We start from the raw sequence: 25,783 nt of genomic DNA on the forward strand, positions 1-25,783 counted from the left end.
TCACTTTCTTACTACTAATGGTCATTTTAGTTTGTGTGGATTCAAGCAGGGATGTTTGTACCACTGAAATCTAAACATCTATTTCAAAATTATAAATATAAAAATTAAGTTGAGCTATCATGACTCCATTACAGACTTATGGAATTTGATTCTTTGGTATGGAGCTTGGATATACATATTAAAACAAAACAGAACAAAAACTCCTACCCAATCGATTCTGCTGTGTGCTCTACTTAAGACTATTATCGTTAAGAAAATAAAGGATTGCTGTGTGGAATGTTTATCATCATATTTAAAAAAAAATAATTTTGCAGGCCTTTCTATCTTCCAACTTCTAGAGACAACAAATGCAGATTTGAAAATCAGTCATATTAGATAATTATATTGATGTTTACCCATTGTTTTTATGTTATTACTTTCTTCAATTTTCACACACATTTGTTCATCAGTTGGTTATGATGGACTTCACTTTTTTTCAATCTTACAGATGACATTTCTCCCTCCAAAAATCAATAGGCACCTGCTGATTTTATTTATTCTAATATGAAGACACAGAAAATGAATATGGTCAAAAAAGGTTAAAAAGTAAGCCTGTTTTTCAAAAGACTGGGTTGTCAATTGAAGCAGAAAATTATATTCAGTGCATTGGATTTATGCATTGTTTCAGCCTTCTCCAACGAATTTAGAAATACACTTTCTTATAAAATTGAGATTATTATAAATCCTGTGCTATGCAGCTGAAATAATGTGCCTATGCCAAGGTCATATCTTAAAAGTTTGGAGGAGCTCACTGCAACTGCATGTAAGTTTAAAAATGTATTCCACATACATTTCTGATACATTTCAATAATTTGATTTTTATTTTTTACCTATATTGTCTTAATTTTCACTTTACCTTTGACAGTGTTTCATACATATTCATTATTTGAAGAAATTAAGCAGACAGTATTCTAAAGTCAATATTGAGTCTTCTAATGAAAATGGTTAAGTTAATTAACTAAATGGCAACCTTCACTGAGCTTATTCAAAGCTATTTCCCCTCATGATGTGTTTTCCTGAAGAAATGATGCATAAAAATTAAATCCCTGTTATTCTCTATTGTTCTGTATCAGCCTATAAATTGTCACTTTACATGTTACAACCTGTTGCATGATGATTAATTATGACAATTTAATGGCAGAAGGTAAAAGATGAAACCCTAAGGGGTTACTCAAACCATCACCCCTTAAGAAATTTTAAAATTTTGTTCTATCAGAAATTCAGTTAATTATTTTTAAATTTTAGATCAAAAACAAAACTAAACTAGTTTTAATGTACTAGTGATAAATCAGATAAAATCATATTTTATTTTTGTCTTGTTTTTTTGTTTTAGCATCTGTAAGAAATAATCGAGTCTTCAAAGTAAAACAAACAAACAAAAAAAATTCATTTTGCAATGCCTATACCAAAGTAGTTATTCTAGGATACTGAATGGAATGCTTTTCTATACTCCATAAAGGTAAAAGAATAAACAGAAGTGGATCTGGTTTTGTGAAACTTGAAGCATATTCTCATTTGACAGTTTACTTTAAGTCAAAGAATATAATATGACAAATATAAAATTAGGTATGAACATTATTTATATGAAGAAAGGAAATCATAACAAATTACACATCTTTAAAAAGATGACAGATACCACATATATCACAAAATAGAAAAAATAAGCAGAATGTTTTCTTAATAATAAACTATCTCTACAATACTAGAATATGCAGTATTCTGAAATATTTTTTCCTATCTTTCTGGATGCAACCTCTTTTAGCACCTTTTCATGTGAGAGAATCAAAGGATATTTACTCTTTCCTCTAGCATTGTTAATTAAAATTTAACTTCTATCATTGATAGTTTAGAAAGTTTCTTTTAATTTTTGACTTATTATTGGTGATGTCACATAAATTATTACAATTTATTGTCAAATTTAGGAAGACCCTATTAGGTTTCTTTCACATATAAACTGTAACATTTAAGATCATTCAAGTTGTCTTGTACAATAACTAATAAATATTTTTCTTTTAGTCCTACTAAACCCTGATGCTAGGGATCGCCCCAACTTTATCAGGCAAAGAAGTAGCTTACAAATCAATCAAGGACCACTTACCCTTACTTTTTGGAAGAAATGGAGAAGGGTAAAGTGTTAGTTTAAATACTGTACACTCAAGAATGAAATGTTAGATAAGAAATTGGAAGCTGAGAAGTTCATCCTCAAATGCAAGAGTGAAAGAATAGGGTTAGTGAAACATGAAAGGGGGAAATCCAAGAAAAACTACGCCCAGCTTTAGAGAATCTCCTAAGCATAGAGAAGTTGGCAATGTGCAAATGAAGTAGTTGTCACCAGTCAGCCATGTCAGAGGTGATTCCAGCCAGCAAGTATCTGCTGCAGAGGAGATATTTGGAAAGCAGAATGAGCTCTGTTTATACCATTATTGGGGCTTGGCTTCTTAATGGTTTCAAATCCCCCTTTCACCCTAATCCTTCTAAAGGCAACTTTATATAAACTCTTTTTAAAAGTGTTTATAGAATAAGTTCAAAAATTCATTTTCTTCCGCATTTCAGTTGTAACTAAGATCCCAAGAATTAGCAAATAAAAATGTGAAACATCCAGAATTCTAAGCATAACTATGTCCCAAATACTACAAAAAAACTGAAAAATATTAATTGATTATACAAAATGCAAATTTAAATGATATCCTGTATTTTAAAAGGCAACCCTAGTCATAAGATCTCTTTCCTCTTCCTCACACACTGTCAAGCTTGAGCCAACAGAGTACATTTTAATAGGCTGCCCAGAATAGCTTTTGATAGTTTAACCATTAATTAATGCTAAACTCAAATGAGATATGCTCTGAGAAATCATCCTTCTCTCTTGCCTCCTGTCTCTCCATTTTCTTTCCAGGAGAGAGGCCCTCCAGACTCTGTGCCTTTGTAGTGTATTTTGTCTGTCTTTATTAGCTTATTCATCACTGGGTAATAGAATTATGTCTTTAAATATTTTTTTCTTCCAGAGCAAGTGCTCACTGAAGGGAGGGATGATTTACCTAGCATACTGCCTGGCACATAAAAGGCCCTAAATAATTTTTCTTTTAACCATGAACCAACTAACCAATTCACAGTTTTTAAACGATTAAAACCACTTTAAAAAAAATTAATTCATGCTTCACTTGTAAAACTATATAGATTAATTGCAATCTGGAATTCTGGGTAATTTATATAAAAGTGATGAAAAAGACCATGACTATAAATTTTTAGTTTTAATTCCAGCTTCGGTTCATGCAAACATTACAGTCACAGTATCTATTTTTAAAAAAGTTTCATCAAAATGAAAAATAAAGATGTCTGTCTAATAGAGATGCTCTAATGGACAGCTATGTATAGACTTGAGAAGAGTCTCCTCTTCACACAGCTTTGGAGGCATAAGTTGGGAACAGAGAAAGTTCTGTGTTTGCCTTTCAAAGGTATGTTCCTTTCCTTTCCATTGACAAATATTGTAAAGATGCCCCAAAACTTCTTTGAATTTTCCCCAGGACATAAGATACTCTGTATTTTCGTAACTTATTTCTCAAAAACGGTGGTTCCCAAGGCCTGAGAATAACTGTGTCTCAGCTCTCTTGGAAACCAGAGCCTAAAATGTTGCCACATCATCAGGAATGTAGCTGCATACTTAGCCAGAGCCAGGAGATGAGCCCCACTAGCAAAGGCCTTGGGCTGGACAAAATTGTTAGCCATTTGGTGTAGGTCATTGCACTAGGTCCATTACACAGGTTATCTGGCAGGAATCCCAGCTTTGGAGGAAAGATGTTTAAATCCTGTAAATAAATGGCTGAAACACCATAGCAGTTGATTGTGTTAAGCCCTTATCCAAAATTGCTTTGTTAAGCTCTATTATATTGCTCATTATCTTGCCGTGAAGAAAATTAAGCTTACATCTGCTTAGGGTGACAGGGTACCCTGTTGTCATGGGATTTTCCACATTTTAAGCCTATGTCACAGGCTCCCAATAGACCCTCAGAGAACATCTTTTGTGTTCGCAGGCATCCAGGTGTCAGGCAGACGCAGTCTTTGTCTCCTTTAAACTCAGTGACACATTCATGGCTGTATATACTCCTCGATTTCCTGCCAGAGACGAAATGTTTATGGAACAGCCAAGCTAGAAGGGGCCTCAGAGCTAATCTAATCAAATTTCTGCATTTTTCAGTTCCAAAGATACTCAGTGAAGGCCCTTGGGTTCTACAAGTAGCGTCAGAGGTGGCATTAGAAGTCAGGTCACCTGACTGGCAGTTCTTTGTTAGTTACTGTCCCCTTCCCCCACATGCAGCACTGGTGTAATCCCCCAGCTCTCACTTCCCTTTTTCACCACATGGCTCTCTCTCTTTCCTCCCCTTGATTCCCCTGCCTATCCCTCTTGCAAGGGAAACTGCCACCAGCCATCCTCATCTGAGAATCAGGAATGGAGGCCAGGTCTGTGTCTTTTCCCTCCCTCCCTTTCCCTTTTATGTGTGTGACAGTAACATTATTCATGTACAGCTGTTCCTTTTTCAGTACCTTCCCCCTCAGAACAGAAGTTCATGAAAAATAGGGTTGCGTGATCAGCAGCCTGGGTGCCAATAAAGTTGGACAAGCAGTGTTCTTCAAACAAAATTGTAGGGCTCTGGTTTCATGCACAGCCTGATTGGAAGACAGATACTAGCGGCCCTAGCATGAGAGCTCAATTAAACATGGAGGCCAGAGATTAAGCATATGAGATTAACATACACAAGGCTGCTTCATCTCAATGAGTCTAGGAAACACACTGGGGACAGCTTGTTCAAGACCAGCTCGTATTTGGTGCTCCTTCATAATGCCTGCTTAAAACATTTGTTCTATAAAGCACTTATTTAGTAGGGACAGGAAAAATTCATGTTATATTAATAAGAAAACCTCTTTACTTTTTACCTTTTATTAAAATAAGGAACTTAGAAGAGGTACTAAAAGGCACATGATTTTTACATCTATGGATTATCTTTCATTTAGTATTTTTCTACTATTCCTATTATAGAATAATAAATGCTGCTATTGCATTATTACAGAGCATAGTGTGAACCGCATATGTCATTTTAATCCTAATGGCCACATTAAAATAGTAAAAATAAACAGGTGAAATTTATTTGGATTATATGTTTTCTTTAACCCAATGTATCTAAAATGGTATCATTTTGACATTGTAATCAGTATAAAAATACAGCCATGCCCTGTGTAATGACATTTTGGTCCATGAAACCATATATACATTGCTGATCTAATAGGATTATAATACAGTATTTTTTACCATACCTTTTCTATCTTTAGGTATGTTTAGATGTGCGAGTACTTACCATTGTGTTACAATTTCCTGTAGTATTCAATACAGCCATATGCTGCACAGGTTTGCAGCCCAGAAGCAATAGGCTATACCATATTCCCTGGGTGTGTAGTAGGATATACCACCTATGTTTGTGTAAGTACACACTATGATGTTTGCATAAGGATAAAATCACCTAACAACCAATTTCTCAGAATGTAACCATGTCATTAAGTGATGCATGAATGAATTAAAATATTTTGGATTCTTTTTTTTCAGTACTATGCCTTTGGAATCCAGTATGTATTTTACAGTATATCTCTATTCCAAATAGGCACATTCTGGGTGCTTAATAGCTACATGTGGTGAGTGACTACTGTACTGACCAGTGAAGTTCTCTGCTCATCAAGGCTACGTGTAATTTACAGGGTATAATAACAGTAGTTTTAAATTTTATTTTTTTCTGGCTTTTATGTCAGCATACCGTTTCCGTTTTGAAAATTTTTGTTTTCTTTCACTGTTTTTGGAAGTGTGTAACTTCTTAGAATGCAAATGAAAAGATATTAAAGTTAAATAATGATGTAAATAATTTGTTATTGCTAAATGTCTACCACTTGCAATTTACAAGTTTCAAATTTCTGCTGACCGTGATTGCAATCTTCAGGTAGCTGGTCCCAGATGGATGGCCCAGCTAAATCAGACATTTGTACATACTGGCTACAAAGTGCCTCAAAAGCAGGCCAGGAGGGTTGTGGATTCTTAAAAATTTCCACTGAAGTGTGCTGTCTTGTCCATTTTCCAATTTGGGTAAGTTAATGAATACTACATTTAAAAAGGTTTTTTGTTTTTGTTTTTGTTTTTTTTTTTAATTTCTCATGCATTGAAACCCTGTACTTCACTCACCAACTCACTCATTAAAGCAGCTCTGAAATACAGGCAGGAGCAAGACTTAGATGGACTGGAGGTTAGGCCACAACTCCTCGAACATCTAGAGCAGAGGTCAGCAAACTTTCTATAAAGGTCCAGATGGTAAATATTTTAGGCTTTACAGGCCACGAAGTCTCTGCCATGACTACTCAACACCACTATTATAGATCAAAAGCAGCCATAATGCTTATCAACACATAAATGAATGGTCATGGCTGTGTCCCATAGCACTTTATTTATGGAAACAAATTTGAATTTCATATAATATTAATGTGTCACCCGTTTATTAATTATTTTCAATTACTTAAAGTGTTAATTTTTAGTTATCAAACTGTACAAAAACAGGTGGTGACTGAATATGACCCATTAGCCACAGTTGGCTGCTGTCTGCCCTAGTCTCTTGTTGAAATGGGATTATGGCAACAATCCTGGCGGAATATAAAACCATTTTGGCACCTGACTTATGCCCTGAGTTTTTATTATTTCGAAAGAAATCAAGTATTTCTTTTCTTTTTCACATTTCTTTCCACATTCTGTTTTTTACTTTGCTTTCTTTTCTGGCTAGCAGGAAGGGACCAACCCATCTTTGAATTTTATTCACTTTCCTCCTACTGTCCGCACAGCTAATAATGCTACAACTTGACATATGCCAATGTCAACTCTTCCCCATGTTGTATTCAAAACCAATAAACACCCTTCCTAAACATCACCATTTCCAGGAATAGCAATTCTATATGCTGTTATTATTTTACTTGTCAGTAAGATTAAAACTCCCAGGGACATTGATTTTCTTATTTGTTAGCCATGTTTCATTTAGTGGATAATGCAATACCCATTTGCTTCATACTATAAATAACAATAATGCATCAAATTGCAACAATATGAATATGACACATAGAAAAGATAAATGTGAGTTATGCAGGTCATGCTGTTTGATAGAAAATATTTCTTAATCTTTATATGTTTAAACGTGACAATAAAATAATTCCATTCAGATGAAGATAAAGGAATAGGATTTATTTTCACTGTGGTGGTTTTCTTTTTTTGTTGTGTTTTGGTTTTTAGAGAATGAATTTTGGAGAAAAAGAAGCTTTCTAGCCAGAAAATATTGAGATGAAAAGCAGCAATTCATGGTCATATTATCAAAATTGTCAAATTGGTGTGTGTATTTGAACACCACTGAATTAATTATTTTCTAAACCGTTATTCTTTCAAAAATCATGAAGATTGGCAAGTTTTTTGGATACATAAGCAAATAGTGTAGTATGGTTTATAACACTGTTCAAGATCACTTTTTTTTGTAATGAGCAAGTTCTGTCTCTGTCCTGCCTAATCCAGTGTGGCTTTTGAGCACTGGAAATGTGGTCAGTGCAACTAAGGAACTGATTTTTAAATTGTATTTAAGTTTAATAATTTTAAATTTAAAGTTGCATTTTGATGATAGTTAAATTGTTTTGTTTTTCCTTTAAAAAAATTTTTTTTTGAAATGACAGTTTTACTATGTTGCCCAGGCTGGTCTCCCAAGTCCATGGCTCAAGCAATCCTCCTTCCTCAGCCTCCCAAAGTGCTAGGATTATAGGCATGCACGACTATGCCCAGCTAAATTGTTTCTTAAATTAAACTACTGAATTTGAGGATATGTGATCATATAGTGTAGTTTCCCCTTCCCCCACCACGAAGTCCTTATTCTGGAGTATAGTGACTTCTATAAAAGTAAAAAGAAGGAGACTGTTTTAAAAAACTTCTAATAAGAAAGCAAATTTTAACAGACACCTTAGGGCCTAAATAAATATCAAGGTATTGTTATTTGTTATGGTTCTTGTTGCCTGGGTAAAATTATACAGATCATAACTTAATTTTACTTTAATTTTTACCAAACAAATGAACAAAACAAGCAAACAAAAATATTAAAAATGATATTTCCAAAGAATCCAAAGGACGTTTGTCGATATCAGCCAGGCTGTTGCTAAGGTCCTTCAAGCAAATAAGATCAAAGATTTCTGATGGGAGAGTGTGAGAATAAAGTAGCCCTTGTTTAGTGGTACTAACACTAAAAGAGCCTTTGTTTAGAGTATGGCTGGCAGGGAGAAAGGGAGGAAATATGAGGTTAATTTGTAACAACACATTCTGTGGCCTGTGTGTGTGTGTGTGTGTGTGTGTGTGTGTGTGTGTGTCATATAAAATTACATTTTAACTTCTTCGAATTTTATTGTCCTCAGGTTTTAAACATTATGTGACCAAAATCACATTATGTAGTGAAGAATGTGTGAGTAGGTGGATAGTTACATGGGTATAAACCCCTATAAAATCAATTTTAGAAAATAAATGTGAACTATTGAGGTTTGGGGAAATCAATGTCACCAATTCATTTCATTTGTCTAATGCCTCCAGGAGCCATTAAAAGACTTGTTACCTAACTTTAGGGTAGATTTGGATCAAGGTGAACAGTCAAAAAATATTATCCATGTACTTATGTATATTATTAAGTATTCTTTGACCGTGGATTTAGTTGCTTATACTGCAAACAAATAAATTAATGAATAAGAATGCTGCTCATGAACACCAAATTTTATTGAAAACTCAATATGGTTTTAGTGTGGTATTAAAAGCAGACTTCTCCAAGGACTGCAAACCTATTTATTGTACATCGAATTTTAGTGGCTTTGAAATTTTGCTACAAATGGTCATTTATTTCATAATATATTATATTTCAGGTCTTAAGGAAATAACAAAATTCATGTGTGATAATGAAGTGGTTATGCAATAAAACTAACATATACTGTGATTTGATACAGGCGACTTCACTGTTATCATATACTTACTTAAAAATGGAAACAATGTAGGAAATATACACCTATAAACATCATAAGTAAAATCCACATACTTTTAAAAGGAAATCTACTTACTTTTAAAGTAAAATTCCAAGAGGTATGTCACTGGGGGCTGTCATAAAAATGATTTGTAATTAGTCACTTTAACATTGTATATGGATTTACAGTGTTAAAATATCTGGTGGCATATAACCACAATTTATTTCTCAGTCATATATTCATTATTATTTTATTAAATTTCCAGAGGAAAAGAAAATAAATGACCTCCTAGTGAAGGCTATTTTACCATGAGACCAATTGTAGAATATTTTGCTTGGAAATATATCTTTGCTAAGTCTAGTTCTCCAGCGACTTTAATTTATTGTTGTTAAAAAATGTGTGAGGCAAAATGAACTCCCCAAATATTTCATACTGCATGCATTTGATCCAAAAGAAGATAATGGTTTACATGAATTATTTAATTGATATTACTAATTTGGGAGAGGTTTTCTTTTTGGTTGGAGCAAGAGAGTACTTGCTGAAAATGCATTCAGAATATGCTGTTATTTAGCTATTTTCAAGGTAGAGGGATATTGGCATTGGAGATTTATATGTAGCCATATATTGGTCAAGTTCAATCAACTACAGAAGTATTATAGGGTGGTGGTTGGAACAAAATAGTTACTAGGAAAATATTCATTGAATTAATTACATGGATGATATTACCACTAATGCTGCAATTAATTAATACCTAGTCCTGTCTCCAGCCCCAGAATCCATGACATCAAGGTAACTGACAGAAAACCTGTCAAGAATTTTCTTCCTTAGTCCTCTTGACTGACCAGATTCTACCATCTTATACTCTATGTTCTTCAAATTAAATGTTACTAGTTCAGCTGCCAAGTAACACCTGTTCTGATTGTGCTGGTGAGCTTGGATATTCAGACATAGACTAAAATGAGAAACAGAAACATCATGTATAAGAACGTAAGTGTTTTTAAGAGAGTTCAGCTTTTCATCCTCAGATTTACCTTCTCTTTTCTGTTTTATTAGCAAATGATTGTTTTGTGTGATTGTTCATTTAACGAATGCTAGATCATGTAAGAAGAGTTGTAATCCTTTGGAAGAGCAGAAGATCAAACACCGCATGTTCTCACTCATAGGCGGGTGTTGAACAATGAGAACACATGGACACAGGGAAGGGAGCACTACACACTGGGGTCAGTTGGGGGGAAATAGGGGAGGGACGGTGGGGGGTGGGAAGCTGGGGAGAGATAGCAAGGGGAGAAATGCCAGATGTAGGTGATGGGGAGGAAGGCAGCAAATCACACTGCCATGTGTGTTCCTATGCAACAATTTTGCATGTTCTTCACATGTACCCCAAAACCTAAAATGCAATAAAATAAATGGGAAAAAAAAAAGAAGAGTTAATAATGGTATACAAAGACGTAAAATTCAGCTGTGGCTTTCTGTATGTGTATGTGTGAGTATTCTAGCTTTTGAGGAGAGGCAAGAGAAAAAGAAGACATAAGTTGGAAGAGAATAGTAAAATAAAGAAAAAAGTAATAACCGACAGTGTTACCGAAGTAGCCAAGGTAATACATGCTAAAATTTATTAGAGTAATTATTTCCATCCAGAGGGATTAGGCAATCTTCTCTGAGGAGGTGGCACTTTCATTACCCAAAACATGAAGGCTTGGGAAGGGCTTTATATTTGTCAATTAATAAAAGATATATTTTATTGAGGGAAAAGAGGACATTTTAATGGCAGGGTACACAGTGACAGAGGAACAGACCAAATGGAGTGTTCTGTTATTAGGAAGATTTGAAGAATGGAAGATAGTGTCAGATAAAAGAACTAGTTTTTTAAATAAAGGCAGGCTAAAGAATTTGGAGGCAATGTTTGAGAAAAATATATTATATGAAGGCAGAAGAAAATTTGTTTTTTGTTCACAGCATTTCTCAAAAAAAAAAAAATTCCTTTAGGTGCTGATTGGAACTTACTCCAATGTCTTCATTACTTTGAAAGTAAGTCAGATGATAGAGTCCTATTTTCCTTGCCACTATCAAATTCAGTTTTCAAAACTGGCACTCATGCTTGATTCTCTTACTTAAAATTGTATGACTGATTCCCACTTGTCTCCAATTCGAAGTCTAGCGGGAATGAGAGGTAAAATAGTCTAGTGGTTAAGGGGAGCGGCTTCAAAGCTTAACTTCTTGGGTTCAAATCCCAGCTTGGTTACCACTTAATAGTTATCTGACTTTGTACAAGTCACATGTGTACAATGGGGACAATAATAGTACCTATATTATAGAGTTGTTATTTAGATGTTGTTGATAGATTTATATGCTTGGCACATTTTAGGCACTACATAAATCTATCTATTTCTATGGAAGTATATATGTATACCTATGTTTAAAATAATGATTTTCTTAATTAAAAAGTACATATTAATTGCAGAAAATTTTTTGAAATGTTAAAAGTAAAATATCTGGTCTAAGTGCAAAAAAAATTTTAGACTTTTGATGTGAAGTACAAAAACCTACCTCATCCACTTCCAATCCCAATCCCAGAGATATTTCAATTTATTTGCTTGCTATCAGTAATGAGAAGACCCAATTCACCACACATTTTCTGTTTTATAACATTATTGTACTGCAATGCAAGACAGCTTTCTAAATCTTTGTCAAATCAATAGGTTCGATATAATATCTCCCTGTTTGAATTTTCCTAGTAAAGTTAAACAATTTTAATAGGTCAGTTGCAGTTCTTTCATAAATCATCTGTTCCTCATCATTGTCCTTTTTTCTATTGAGTATTTGTCTTTTTTCTACTGACTTGTGAGAATGTTTTTATCTTAAGAGTGTTTGTCAAAAAGGTGAATTGTTTTTGCCTTTTTATTTTGCTTATTTGATTTTTTATGTAAAGAAATGTTTTACTGTTTTGAATGTAAGTCATTACTTTATGGCTTTTAAATTAAAATTATAAGAATAGCCTCCCATATTTTCATTACTTTTATAGTTCATTTTTTTTACATGTAACATTTCATTCATTTGGTATTAGAAATTGTATGAGATAGGATTTTAAAATTAAGTTAAAATTCAATCAACTCAAGGTTTTTAAGTACAAAAGTTTCAGAATTCAGCATTTACATTAAATTCTTTGAAAATAATGCTAAAATTCATGTAAATTGTTACTTATTTGAACTGGAAATTCTCTATTACTATTTTTAATCTTTATAGCAACTTATGTTATCTATACTTCTATTATAAAATAAATGACAAGCTTCTCTACCAAAGTAAAGAAGCTACTTACTACAATTATATCACCATCATTTAAACATGATTTTGGATTAATCATAATCCCAAAATGCATTTGATAGCAATCTAACTCTTCTTCTAGTCCCTATAGAATTAACAAATGTCAAACAGTAATGTTTTAATTTTCAAAATATTCATATTCGTTTTGAAAATGTTTACTTGCATGCATTTCATTTATATTATTTCTTATTGAAGTTGACTTCTAAATGTGTATTGCTTTAATTATAGTAAATATTAAGAGTATAGATTGTACCCACACTAATGAAAACTTTTAAAAACCATAAGTTTTAATAGATCCATTTATCAAATGATATCAATTTTGAAAGGTACTGGAAAGTGTGTTTTGAGAAGGAAGAGGAAGAAAAGAATAGAATATCAAGTCAGTAAAACCTAGATGTGTAGTGCCATGTTTCTTACTTACCAGTAACCTTACAAATATTATTTATATTGTTGATTCTTAATTTCCTCACTTGATAATTTTAGAAACTGTTGGTAACTTCATAGTATCATGGGTAGAATAAGAAAGCAAATATAAGTAACATCCATCATATAGTACCTGAAGCATATTGTAAACCTAAGTTATAATAGTAATTTTATTGTTGCTAATATCTCAGAGGAATAGCCACCCAACCACTATTATCCATTGTTTATTTTTATTTAGCATATAAGACATATAAAATAATATTCTTTCTGTGTGGTAACTTTGAAAAAGTACCAAACATATTAAAAATTATAATCATGTATAATTTGCAATACTCCTCTAAAGTGTGGTTAACAAACTGATTCATATATTTCTAATCATTCACAAATATGTATATGTGTATCTGTGTAAATTTCTAGATTTCCTAAAACGTTGACAAATGGAAATTGTATTATTGTTATGGTGTACAGTGTGATATTGTTAAATATGTAAACATTGTGGAATGGCTAAATCAAGCTATTGAACATATTAATTACCTTACATGGTTATCATTTTTGTGATGTGAACACTTAAAATCTACTCAGTAATTTCCAAGTATACATTATTGTTACTAACAGTAATCACCATGAGTTACAGTAGATCACTAGAATTGATTCCTCTTGTCTTATTGAAATTTTGTATCCCTTCATCAATATCTCCCCAATCACCCTATCCCCTACCATTTTTCTCTGTTTCTCTGAGTTCGACTATTTTAGACTTCACATATAAGTGAAATCATGCAGTATTTGTCTTTCTGTGCCTGGGTTATTTCACTTAATATCGTCTTTCAGTTCAATCCGTGTTGTTGCAAATGACAGGATTTCTTTCTTTCCAAAGGCTGAATAGTATTCCATTGTGTTTATATACCACAATTTCTTTAACCATTCATTTGTTGATGGATGTTTAGGTTGATTCCATATCTTAGCTATTGCAAACAATGCTGTAATAAACATGAGAAGGCAGATATCTCTTCAAAATATCGATTTCAATGCTTTTGGATATATGCCCAGAGATAGGACTGCTAGATCATATGGTAGTTCTATTTTTAATTTTTTGTGGATCTTCCATATTGTTTTCCACAATAATCATACTAATTTACATTCCCATCAACATTGTACAAGAGTTCTCTTTTCTTCACATCCCCGCCAACACTTATCTTTTGTCTTTTTGATAATAGTCATTCTAACAGGTATAAGATGATATCTTATTGTGGCTTTGATTTACATTTCCCTGCTGATTTGCGAGGTTGAGCATTTTATTTCATATGCTTGTTAGCCATTTGTATGTTTGCTTTAGAGAGATATCTATTCAGGTCCTTTGCTATGTGTTGATACTGAAATGTAAAATATGCATAGAAAATCAAAACCAGAATTAAAAAAATATATGATATTTACTTTAATGGTTGCAACATATTTCATTATGTGAATGCAGTTTATTTTATTTGGAGGGTTTTTTTTTTTTTTTAATTTTTTTTTTTTTTTTTTTTTTTTTTTTTTTTTTTTTTTTTTTTCACTAGCGTGACGTAATCAAACATTCTTGTCATTCATCTCTGTGTTTATGTATGATATTCCCCTAGGAAAATTCATAGAAGTAGAATTTTGGAGTTGAAGGGAATGAATCATCTTAAGGCTTTTAAGGTAGTTTTATGAAATTTTCTAAACTGAAGTATAAAGACACATAAAAAAAAAGTATACAAGTTATAAGAATAGGAATTTATTGATTTTTCAAAAAAAAAACTTAGTATATCCACGCTGCTACCACTGAGATCAAGAATTACAACACTACCTCAGGAGCCCCTCTCATGTTCCCTCACAGTTATTAACCTCTCCCCTGCCACCACCGTCTCCCAAAGGTAAGCACTCTTCTAACACCTAAATTAGTTTGACTGTCTTTGAAATTAGTGTAAACAAAATCATCCAGTATATGCCCTTGTATTTGACTTGTCTTTCTCAACATTTATTTTTGTGAGATTATTCTATGCTATTGTATGTGCTATAGTTGGTTTAGTTTTTCTATGTATTGCATTCTATTGTGTGAATGTGTCACAGTTTATCCATTCTGCTAATCAATAGACATTGGGTTGTGTCTATTATGGGGCTATTAGGAAAAATGCTAGTGTGATGTTCATGTCTTTTGCTGCATGTACATGGAAGTGGAATGTACACAAGAGGTGTACATTTGGCTTTAGAATTACAAAAAAAAACTTTCAATGTGGTCATTTCAGTTCATCCTCCCCAGCAGTATATAAGACTTCTAGTTGATCCACATCTTCATCAAGAGTGTGTATTTTCAACCTGAATGAATCCTTTTAACCATTTTAGGTGGATGTGCAATGGTATTTCATTGTGTTTTAATTTGCAATCACCTGATGATTAGTGCCATTTTTATATCCTCATGTGAAATCATTGTGCAAATCTTTTGCTCATTAAAAATAATAGTTGTCTTTTTCTTATTGAAATAGAAATTATTTGGATACAAGTCTTTGTCAGATGTATGCATTGTGAATATCTTTGTCCAACCTAAACTTTGCTTTTTTTTCTCAAAACAGTCGTCTTTCTTGATAATGGAGTTTAATTTCCTTTGTGGCTAATGGTTTTTATGTCTTGTTTACGAAAAAATACGTTACCCTAAAATTGTTGAGATTTTTTTCTACATTTTCTTTTGAAAACTTTATTTTTTTGCCTTTTACGTTGAGGTCTGCAGACAATCTAGAATTGATGTTTTCTGTATGATGTGGAAAAGGAGTTAAGATTCTCATTTTCAAAAATGACTATTCAATTAACTTGGTACTATTTACTGAAAAGATCATCCTTTTCCCACTTCAGTGACATCATTGTATAAATTAAGTAATATTACATAGACGATTTTTTCTCACTTCAATGCCACATAGGCTTAATTATAACAAAGATTCATGTCTGGTGGTAAACATTCTTAAACTTTGTTATTCTTCAAAATTGCCTTGGGTATTCCTAGTCTTTTGCACTTACATATAAATCTTAGGATTGGCATGTCAATTTCTGCTAAGAAATGGTTGCTGCAATTTTGATTGGGATTGCATTGAATTTATAGATGATTATTTGAAGAGGGCAGATATCTTTACAGTTTTAGACATTCTAACTCATGAAGAAGGTCTATTCCTCTATTTGTTTACATTTTCTTTAATGTCTCAGTAGTGTTTGTAGTTTCCAGGGTGGAAGCTTTACTTTTTGGTCTGAATTATCAAATTAGTACCAGCAAATGTAGTCATGCATTGCTTACCGAATGAGATATGTTCTAAAAAAAATGTGTTATTAGGTGATTTTGTGGTTGTACTATCATAGAGTGTACCTACACAAAGATAGACGGTATCGCCTACTGCACACCCAGGCTATATGGTATAGCATATTGCTCCTAGGCTACAAACCTGTACTGCATGTGACTTTACTGAATACTGTAGTCAATTGTCACACAACAATATTTGAGTATCTAAACACTGAAAAGGTACAGTAGAAATACAGTATAGAAATGATAAAAAAAATAGTACAGTTGCATCTGATACTTACCATGAATGGAGTTTGCAGGACTGAAAGTTACACTGGGTGAGTTGGTGAGTGAGTGATAGTGATGAGTGAATGTGAAGTCTAAGACATTAATGTACAATACTGTATGCTTTATAAACACTGTACATTTAGGCTACACTAAATTTATGAAGACACATTTTTTTCTTTAAAGATAAATTAACCTCAGCTTATGGTAACATTTTTACTTTATAATTTTTTTAAGTTTTTGACTCTCTATTAACACTTAGCTTAAAAAATAAACATGGTGAACATCTGTACAAGAATATTTTTATATCCTTATTGTATAAGCTTTTTTATTTTTAATATTTTGGCTGCTTAAGCTTTTCTTGTGAAAAGTAAGACACAAACACACACATTAGCCTAGGCCTACACAGGTCAGGATCATCGCTATCACTGTCTTCCACTTCTACATGCTGTCCCCCACTGGAAGGTCTTCAGGGGCAATAAAATATTTGTGAAGCTATCATCTCCTATGATAACAATGCCGTCTTTTGAACTACTTTGTGAAGGACTGGCCTGAGGCTGTTTAACAGTTAATGTTTTATTTTTAATAAGCAGAAGAAATAAATTCTAAAATAATGATTAAAAGTATAGTAAGTACATAAACCAATAACTGTCGCTTATTATCATTATCAAGTATGTACTATACATGCTTGTCTGTACTATATTTTTATACAACAGGCAGTGCAGTAGGTTTGCTGACACCAGCATCACCATGAACAGAGTAATTCATTGCACTGTAACGTCACTAGGTAATAGGAGTTTTTCAGCTCCATTATAATCTCATAGGATCACAGCCAGTCTGTTGTTGACTGAAATGTAGTGAATGACTGTAAAATAATTAGGGCTCCAATGAAGATCATAAGATAGCTTGTTTTCCAGAACTTTGGCAAATACCTTTTACGGAAACTAATATGATAGATAAATGATAATGTATCATTGTTGTTTTCATTTGCATTTCATCGATTAATTACTGTTTGGATTTTTCCTTGTTTATTGGCTGTTTACATGTTTGTTGATTTCATGTTGTTTATCCAGTTTTCTAGTACATTTTTTCCTTTTGTTAGTTATTAAGATTTTTTATATAGCAAAATTATTATCCTGTGTCTAATATATCCTGCAAATATGTCCAGTTGTCATTTGTTTTAATTTTGATTATTGGCTTTAGTTTATAGATGAACAATACAGATATTATATCCAATCTTTTTTATATTCTTTTTTGCTTCTAAAGGGCTTTCCCACACTGATATTTTATTCCAGTTATGCTTACCATTTTTATGCTTAACACTGTAATTTTTTTGAAATTTTTTTGTTATGAAGTTTATCTTAATATGTTTGTTTCTAAAACAGATACTTGTTTATTTTAATATGAAAACTTCTATACATTTGAAATTAGCATTCAAAAATTGAAAGAATAAGAAAAGTAATCTTGTGTGAAATTAGGTCAAAATTTGGTTAGATACTAAATTAACACATAAAGGAATGGAATGTGTTTGTTTTCTTTCACCACAGGGAACATGTTGTATGAAGAGCGTGGTTTTATAATGCTTAAAAAGATTGTTAGAAAAAAGATGTATTTTACTGGTCAGGTGTTTGTGTCTGTATTTTGATGTTAATGCAGATAGTAAATATAAAAGTAAATTAATTTAAAACACACATAATCTGATACAAACCTTACTCTTTTCCACGTTATAAATTACTCACAACTGTTATGTTTTTCCATGAGCTGTTTGGAATATGCTCAATTCCTAGAGACTGTTTTAAAATGAAGAAGAATACAAAAAAAATATGTGTTAAAATTTCTTGATTTCCACACGACCATTAAGTGATACTGTCAAAGAAAAATATTCAGAGCATTTCTGACTGATGGCTTTAGATATGTTATACCAGAATAATAATGATTCATTATTAAAATATGCAAAGTGTAATTTCTCAACAATATTTTGTTGCAGGAAGATGAGCTAGTGCAGGGGTTTTCCTTATTAAATTATTTCTTTACAAAAGTAATTGACATGGTTTGGCTGAGTCTCCACCCAAATCTCACCTTAAATTGTTGTAATCCCCACATGTCAAGGGTAGGGCCAGGTGGAGATAATGAAATCATGGCGTGGTTAAGGCCAGGTGGAGATAATTAAATCATGGCGGTGGTTTCCCCATGCTGTTCTCGTAATAGTCAATAAGCGTCACGTGATCTGATAGCTTTATAAATGGGAGTTACTCTGCGCAAGCTCTCTTCCCTGCCGCTATGCAAAATGTGCCTTTGCTTCTCCTTTGCCTTCTGCGGTGATTGTGAGGCCTCCCCAGCCGAGTAAAACAGTGAGTTCATTAAAACTCTTTCTTTTATAAATTACTCAGTTTCTGGTATGTCTTAATTAGCAGTGTGAGATCAGACTAATACACTAATATATTTACATTGTTCAAAATATAAAAGGGACAGTTAAAAATATCTCACCCTTACCTATCAGCTGCTCTACCCTCACCGAGCATTGGCTTTAATTCTACAAGTAAATCTACAAAATAAATTCATGGGAATAAAATTTCTGGGTCAAAGGTTACATTCTTTTTTATAGGTGTGGTCAAACTGCCTTCGACAAGAGGTACACACATGTATACTTCCCACCAGCAATGTAGAAGAGTCTGTATTTTCCTACAGCCTTGCCAACATAGTGTATTTGCAGACTTTAATTTTTTCCAGTGCAATAGATAAAGTTCTAATTTTCATTTCTCTCATTATTACCAAGGCTAAGCTTCTGTTCATGCATTTAAAATCCTTTGTATATTCTTTTCTGTGAGCTGTCCTTATCATTTGTCTAATTTTCTTCTGGGTTGTTGGCCTTTTTCTTATTAATTTGTAGAAGTTCTTTTATGTGTTAGGAAAATTAGCTCTTATCTTAGATATGAGTCACAAACATTTATTTTTCACAATTGTTCATTTGTTTTTAATTTTGCTTATAGCTTTTGTTGTCATGCAGAAGCTTTTAATTTTTTATGTCGTCCAGTTTACTGATATTTTTATCAGTAATTAAAGTTTTTTAACTTGAGAATACAATTTACATTTTTTAAGTGATTGACTACTCAAGACATATATTGCTTCTTACATTGGAAAAAATAGTAATCCTGAATTTGGAAATAGTCTTTAAAAAACTTTTGCTGTAGGTCTATCGTATTTAGGAACAGAGCTTGTTTGACCCACAAATCAAAAGTCATTGAGAAGAATCAATGTAAATGAAAAGTTAAATAATATGACATAAATGTTATGATGGTGGGAAACACAAGGTCTGAGAGGATAAACCTAAAGCCACATCATAATTAAGCTGAAAATGTCATCTCATGATAAGCTATCATTTCATTATTCCAGATATTAGTCAAATCTGCCCCGTTGTACTGTTTTCTGTCAGGAATTTTTCTACCTCTATTGCAAGGAAGGGATAGTATGGGAGGGTGATAAGGAAACCAGCAATCTTAGTTAAACGTTATACAGATATCTGTGTTTATATATGAATCCTAAATGAAACGTGAACAATTTCATGATCAGATAAAAAGGAGTTCATCGCTCAGTTTCAGAAGTTTTAGGAAAATATGATGGCTATTATCTCAGTAGCTTCATAGTCTAGAGGCTTTTAGATGCCCTAAGTTGAAGCTGTAAAACGCTTTTTGCATCTATTTGTGAGTAGAAAATGATCCAATAAAATGTTTAGTTGCCTCCTTTAAAATGCTAGAAAAATAAGTTGAGGACATTATTAGATCATGTATTACAGACATAGAATTATATTTGTAACAGCACCTACATCACACACACACACACACACACACACACACACACACACACACACACACACGGAGTTCAGCACCACAGGATGCACCACAGGTTTAGTTATGGATGTGAACTCAGAAAACACAAATAGGCATGCCTACTTCACCTGATATTATGATTATATGGCTTTATTGCGGGATATAAATCAAGCAAAGAGAACAGTATCTCAGTTCATGATTCATGGATATTCTGTGCAACCTGAAGCACTATGCTTCTTTTGCCCTCTCACCCACACAGAGAAAGGCTGCCAGGAATGAGAGGCAAGAGGTGTGCAGTTCACCTTCAATAGGAGCCACCACCTGTATTTCCAATCAATCTTTTACATGATTGTAGTCACCTGGATCCAAAGACTGTATTCCAACTAACAGCACCTGCAGTGAGGTGCCGTTCCATGCAACAAAGCCAAGCCCAACATTTCCCATTCATCTTAAAGTTAGTGTTTCCAAGGAAACAGTGCTGTGGGAGCCTGGGGACAGTCCCAGACTGAACTCCAACAACCTGGGCTGGATGTTAATCCTTTACTTATACATTCTCATGCATTTTTTTTTTACAACATATGTACATGCATTTACAAGATGTATCAATGTACATATTGTTTACATACAGGATCTTGTTAAAAATTCATTTTTGTATACCTTGATTTTTTTTGTCCACAACTTTCTTTTTCATAACTCTTGCATCCAATTGAAGAATGTACTCATTAATGACTTCTTTAAAAAGTATCGAAAACAATTATTCCAAAGCATGTGACATTATGTGATACACTAGTATATTATGTACTTTATTTTTAAAATCTTCTCTATTATTATTCATAATGTTATGCAACAGATGTATAGTATAAAATTTTATTCATATTGCAGTATAGTATTGTATATTACACTGGTATTATTAATAGCCTCAAAAAGGGCTATCATTACAAGTTTAAATTCTTTATTCTGTGTTGCTGGTTTTTACTCTTGATATTCTGAAGAAAATAGCTTTGCTCTTGTTTATTCTGGCTTTTTTTTGTAGAGATGGGGATGTTGCTATGTTGCCCAGCATCGTCTCTAACACCTGGGCTCAAGCAATCCTCTTGCCTCGGCCTCCCAAAGTGCTGGGATTACAGGCGTGAGCTATACAGTGCCCAGCCTAATCTGGCTCTTTATTTACATGTAAGCTTGAGCAATAATCACTGCTATTTAATTACTTTCTTGTCATTCATTATGATTAAGAGTACTGCTCTAAGGTATGTTCAGGGATAACTTATTGAGTTCTAACAGTAATCCTATGAAGCAGGTGCTTTCAATCATTGTCCCCACTCTATAGAGGAAGCATTGAGTGTTAGAGAAAACTTGGCTGAAATGTTAGGCAACAGCTAGAACCAGAATTGAAATCAAGTAGCCTAACTCTAGACCTCACAATGTTTCAAACCATGTCATACTGCTTCCTAACCTATTTAATGTTTTTCAACCCCAACTTCATTATCCCAGTATGATACTGGGATCATAATAATATCTATGTCACAGCATTGTTGGATGGATTAAGGATGTCTGTAAATGTGAAACTTCCAAGGATGATGGTTGGCATATACTAAGCTCTTAATAAAAATAACCTATAATCATTCTGTTATAGTCTAATCCAAGTGTCCTTTTTACTTCTCATCTCAATCGCCTGCTTCTGTTTAATAGAACTCACAAACTATAGCTCACAAAAATGCATAACTTACCAATTTTCCTTGTACATAAAAGGATTTCCTTTTACAATCTTCCATAACATCAAAGAAAGCTAGAAGCAAGTATAGTAGAAGAAATGATTGCTCTACAAACAAAATCATGGTGTGGTTTGGTTTTAATTTTAGGATGCATATTGAATACAAATCACTCATTTGAGATTTAGAAGACCTGTGTTATATATCTGGTACTAATGCTGAATAACTTGGCTTATTCGTTTTTGTAACTGGCAAGACAGTGTGTCTGGCATATAATATACAACACACCAGTATATTTAGTGAGTGAATAAATGAAAGATGTATTTCTTTATTTTATCAGTTGTAGTTGGCTTTGCAGTATGTAAGGTATGTGTTTTGAAATTCCAAAAAGACGTTAGTTTCTTTAAAGCAAAGAATTTTTGTAAAGTGTTAATGAAAAATTTCTAACACATTGGTTAAATCCCAACATGTAATATATGTAAATAATCAATATTATGCTGTTTAAATAACACAATCAGCAAGATTCTGTAACATTTCATGATAAATAACTTTTGAAAATACTTTTTCCTTTTTTTTTTTTTTTCCCTTATACCATGAGAATTATTCACCTTTTTAAAATGTATTTTCCTTTTAGGTTTCCAGAGCTTTACCTGAGAAACAAGGAGAAATTGAAGCTCAAATAAGAGAACTTGGGCTGCTTGAAAAAAAGTTTGAAGACTTTGAAGAGCAGTTAAATCATCTGCTTCTGTGGTTGTCTCCTATTAGGAATCAGTTGGAAATTTATAACCAACCAAACCAAGAAGGACCATTTGACATTAAGGTAGGGACTTTGTGCTTTAAATAGTTTTTTTTTTTTAATAAAATGCAATAATACTGAATTTTTTCATTTGTTATCATTACTAAAGAAAAAATGTTACTTGTTAAAGCATGGTAGGGAAGACATTATTCAGGGTCGTCACAATAGGCACAGGGACCACTGCAATGGAGGATGATAGGATGCTGGGTGGGGAGAGATTGGACTGAACTCCAAATACAACACAAGGGCAGTAGGAATTTATAGCTAAGGGGCAGTGCAGGAGGCAGCAGATGGAAAATTAAGAGGAAGTGTCAGGGATAAGTGGGATTCTGGTTAAACCAACCTAACATGATTCTTGCTGAAGATGGGCCAGTGTTATCAGACATCCCCCTGGGGAATGGTGGAGAATACTGAGGGCGATCAGGTATCAAGGTTAAGGAGTTCTTGCAAAACTGACAGCCTTCTTTGCTGAAACTGGATTTTATAGGGAAGTGCAAAGATGAGCCCAGGTGAAGGTTCAGAAGCCTGACTAAAGTTTAGTCAAGCAGAAAATCTTTGTCATCATCGGCATCATCATTGTTGTTATATTGATCATAGTAATAATTATTATTTTACTAGAATATGCTGCTTTATCCTCAGCATTTACTAGAAATAAGGTCTTCATTAAACTCATCGCTAGAATGCCCACATCATATTTGTCACTATGATACATTTTCTATCCCTGTTTTAGTTGTGCTTAATACATATTCATAGATTCCTTATAGAAAATTGAAGTCATTTATGAGATTAGGTTCCTAAAAAATAATGTCTGGGCTCTTTTGTAGACATTGTAAAGCTCTCTCAGACTGACTACAGTTTACCTTTCTATCTTCTCATTCTGCCAACAATCTCCCCTTATATTCTAGCCACATCAAATTACTTGGTACCTTCTTATCCATGTAATTTCATGTCATACCTATGTTCTTGATTATCTCTCTTCTTTAAATGACTTCTTTCAGTTTATTTTGATATAAGGAATTTTCTTCCATTCTTTAAGAATAAATTCAAAGTCATTGCCTTTTCCAAGTTTTCTTCCACACCCCAAGTAGACTTAGAATTCCTGTTAGGATTTCTTATAAACCTCTTTATTCATCTCCCATTGTTTATATGTTGATTTACACTTAAATTTTACACACTTCAGTATTTCATTACACATCTGCACTGTTCTTTGAGTGAAGAGGGCATTCTCTTATTTATCTCTGCTGTTCCACTCAAATCAAACATGCTCATCCCATGACTCAGTAAATGGTTACTTGTAAGCGTTTTTAAGTCAATGAATAAAGATGGTACCAAGACACCCAGAATACTAATGAGATGCTGTTGGTAAACATAGGGCTTCAGACAATCCTGCCAATTGAACACCACTATCTCCTTATTTTAGTGTCCTTGTAAATGTTGATTGATCGTCTTTTCTCCCTTTCAATGAATCTATTCCGAAGATTCTTTCAATATGGCTGCCGTATTTTGCATCTCCTTTTTGGTCCAAATCGTTAAGTAGCCAATCAAATGAACCAAATCATTGAAATTACAATCGATTAATGAACGTATTGTTGGGCAGCTTCAGGGTAAAAAAGATAAGTAACATTTTTGAGTAGTTTTTCTTTTAATTAATTGAGTCAAATTGTTTATTTGCTTTCCAGGATTGTAAAAACCTAACATTTTAATCTCCATTTAGCTGTTGATTTGCTAGAATTGAGCGCAAAGGGAAAAGGAAGTTTGAGAATATTCTAGTGAAGAGAAAGTAAAAGTTTGTGGAAGATGGGCATGAGCGAGAATAGGGAGATAGAGAGAAGTCTGCTACAACTGAAATGAGTTCGGTTAGCAAAATGTTCACCACTATGTTTACCTTACTTCCTTCTGACACTTATGTCTACCATTCTGATAGCCGCCTGATAGATGCCATTTACTAGGTCCCAAGAGCAGATGGCATTTTGGAAGTCACGGGTAGATATCATTTCACCAGTGCAAAACTCTGCCTGCTCAGCCAGTGGCACAGTCTTGGGTTCAGTCTGATGATCAAATTTATGAGACGCAATAGGCTTTACCTAGTAACAAATTTAGTTAGCTTTAAGGAATTATACAGGATTGGTTAAAACAACTTGCACATTAAAGGCACAGTGAAAGGCTTGATACCAAGATGTGGCTTCTAATGTCCCATCACCCTGCATTTTAGTCAAACATGGTCACAAGGGGCAAGACTAGGTGAGTAAAAACATGTCATAGTCTCAGGGAAGCTTTCAGTTCTAGGATCCAGACCATTTTTCCAGTTAGCTAGTACATAATATACTCAGTTTTATGACTAGCTCCTACTCACCAGCACAACTACATCTCATGAATGCTGATTTTTCACTGCTCAGTAAATGACCCCAACAAGAAAGTACACAATTACTTGGCCCAATATACAGCAACCTTAGCCAAATTCTCAATTATCTTATGTGCTGTATATTCTTAAAATGTAATTGATGTAATATTGCAAAGAGGAAAGCCCATAACGTCTTTCCTCCTAACCAGAAATAACTTTTCGTAGCTTACACGTAAAAGCACATTCTACTCTTTTAAAAGCAATCTTTGGTTAAAAAGTGCCTCTTCATTAAAATAATGAAAATAAATAGTCAATGCTAGCTATCTCTCTTTTTGGAATACATTTAAGAGAAAAGATTTTTTTAAAATCCCTTGGTACAAATAAATCCTGTTGACTCAACCAAAATGACTTTAGTCCTAGTCTGTGCCCCTCCAAATGGTTTTCAAACACTGAAAACCTGCATTGAGTCTTTGTCTATGGCCCACAGGTTTCTGCCAAATGGATCTTTGCAGTTTGAAGTGAAAGCCATGTTCGGCTCTGTTAATCACTTTTCTTTATCAAAGCTACAAGTCACTACTCTCACTGCTGTGTGTACTTTCCGAGAGTCATGATATTTGCCTCCTGCAGCGTGTTTTAAATCACTGAGGGGAGAGGCAGCTGCTTTTCCCTGGCAGAAAGCTCCTTGGCTTCAGTCCTCTGAGCATATTCTGAGTT

At 33.4% G+C, this 25,783-nt stretch overlaps 1 protein-coding gene across 9 annotated transcripts in view; it reads left to right on the forward strand.

Moving 5' to 3' along the window:
* Positions 1-25,783, forward strand: part of DMD (dystrophin) — a 2,133,401-nt gene that overhangs the window by 1,329,815 nt on the left and 777,803 nt on the right. For all 9 annotated transcript variants that reach the window (XM_017548497.2, XM_037745683.1, XM_037745686.1 and 6 more), the window contains one exon: positions 22,567-22,752. In XM_017548497.2, coding sequence (XP_017403986.1) covers positions 22,567-22,752 — 186 coding nt within the window. The remainder of the gene's footprint in view (positions 1-22,566; positions 22,753-25,783) is intronic.

This window comes from Cebus imitator, unplaced genomic scaffold, assembly GCF_001604975.1.
Source record: "Cebus imitator isolate Cc_AM_T3 unplaced genomic scaffold, Cebus_imitator-1.0 Scaffold208, whole genome shotgun sequence".
Classification (NCBI taxonomy): domain Eukaryota; kingdom Metazoa; phylum Chordata; class Mammalia; order Primates; family Cebidae; genus Cebus; species Cebus imitator.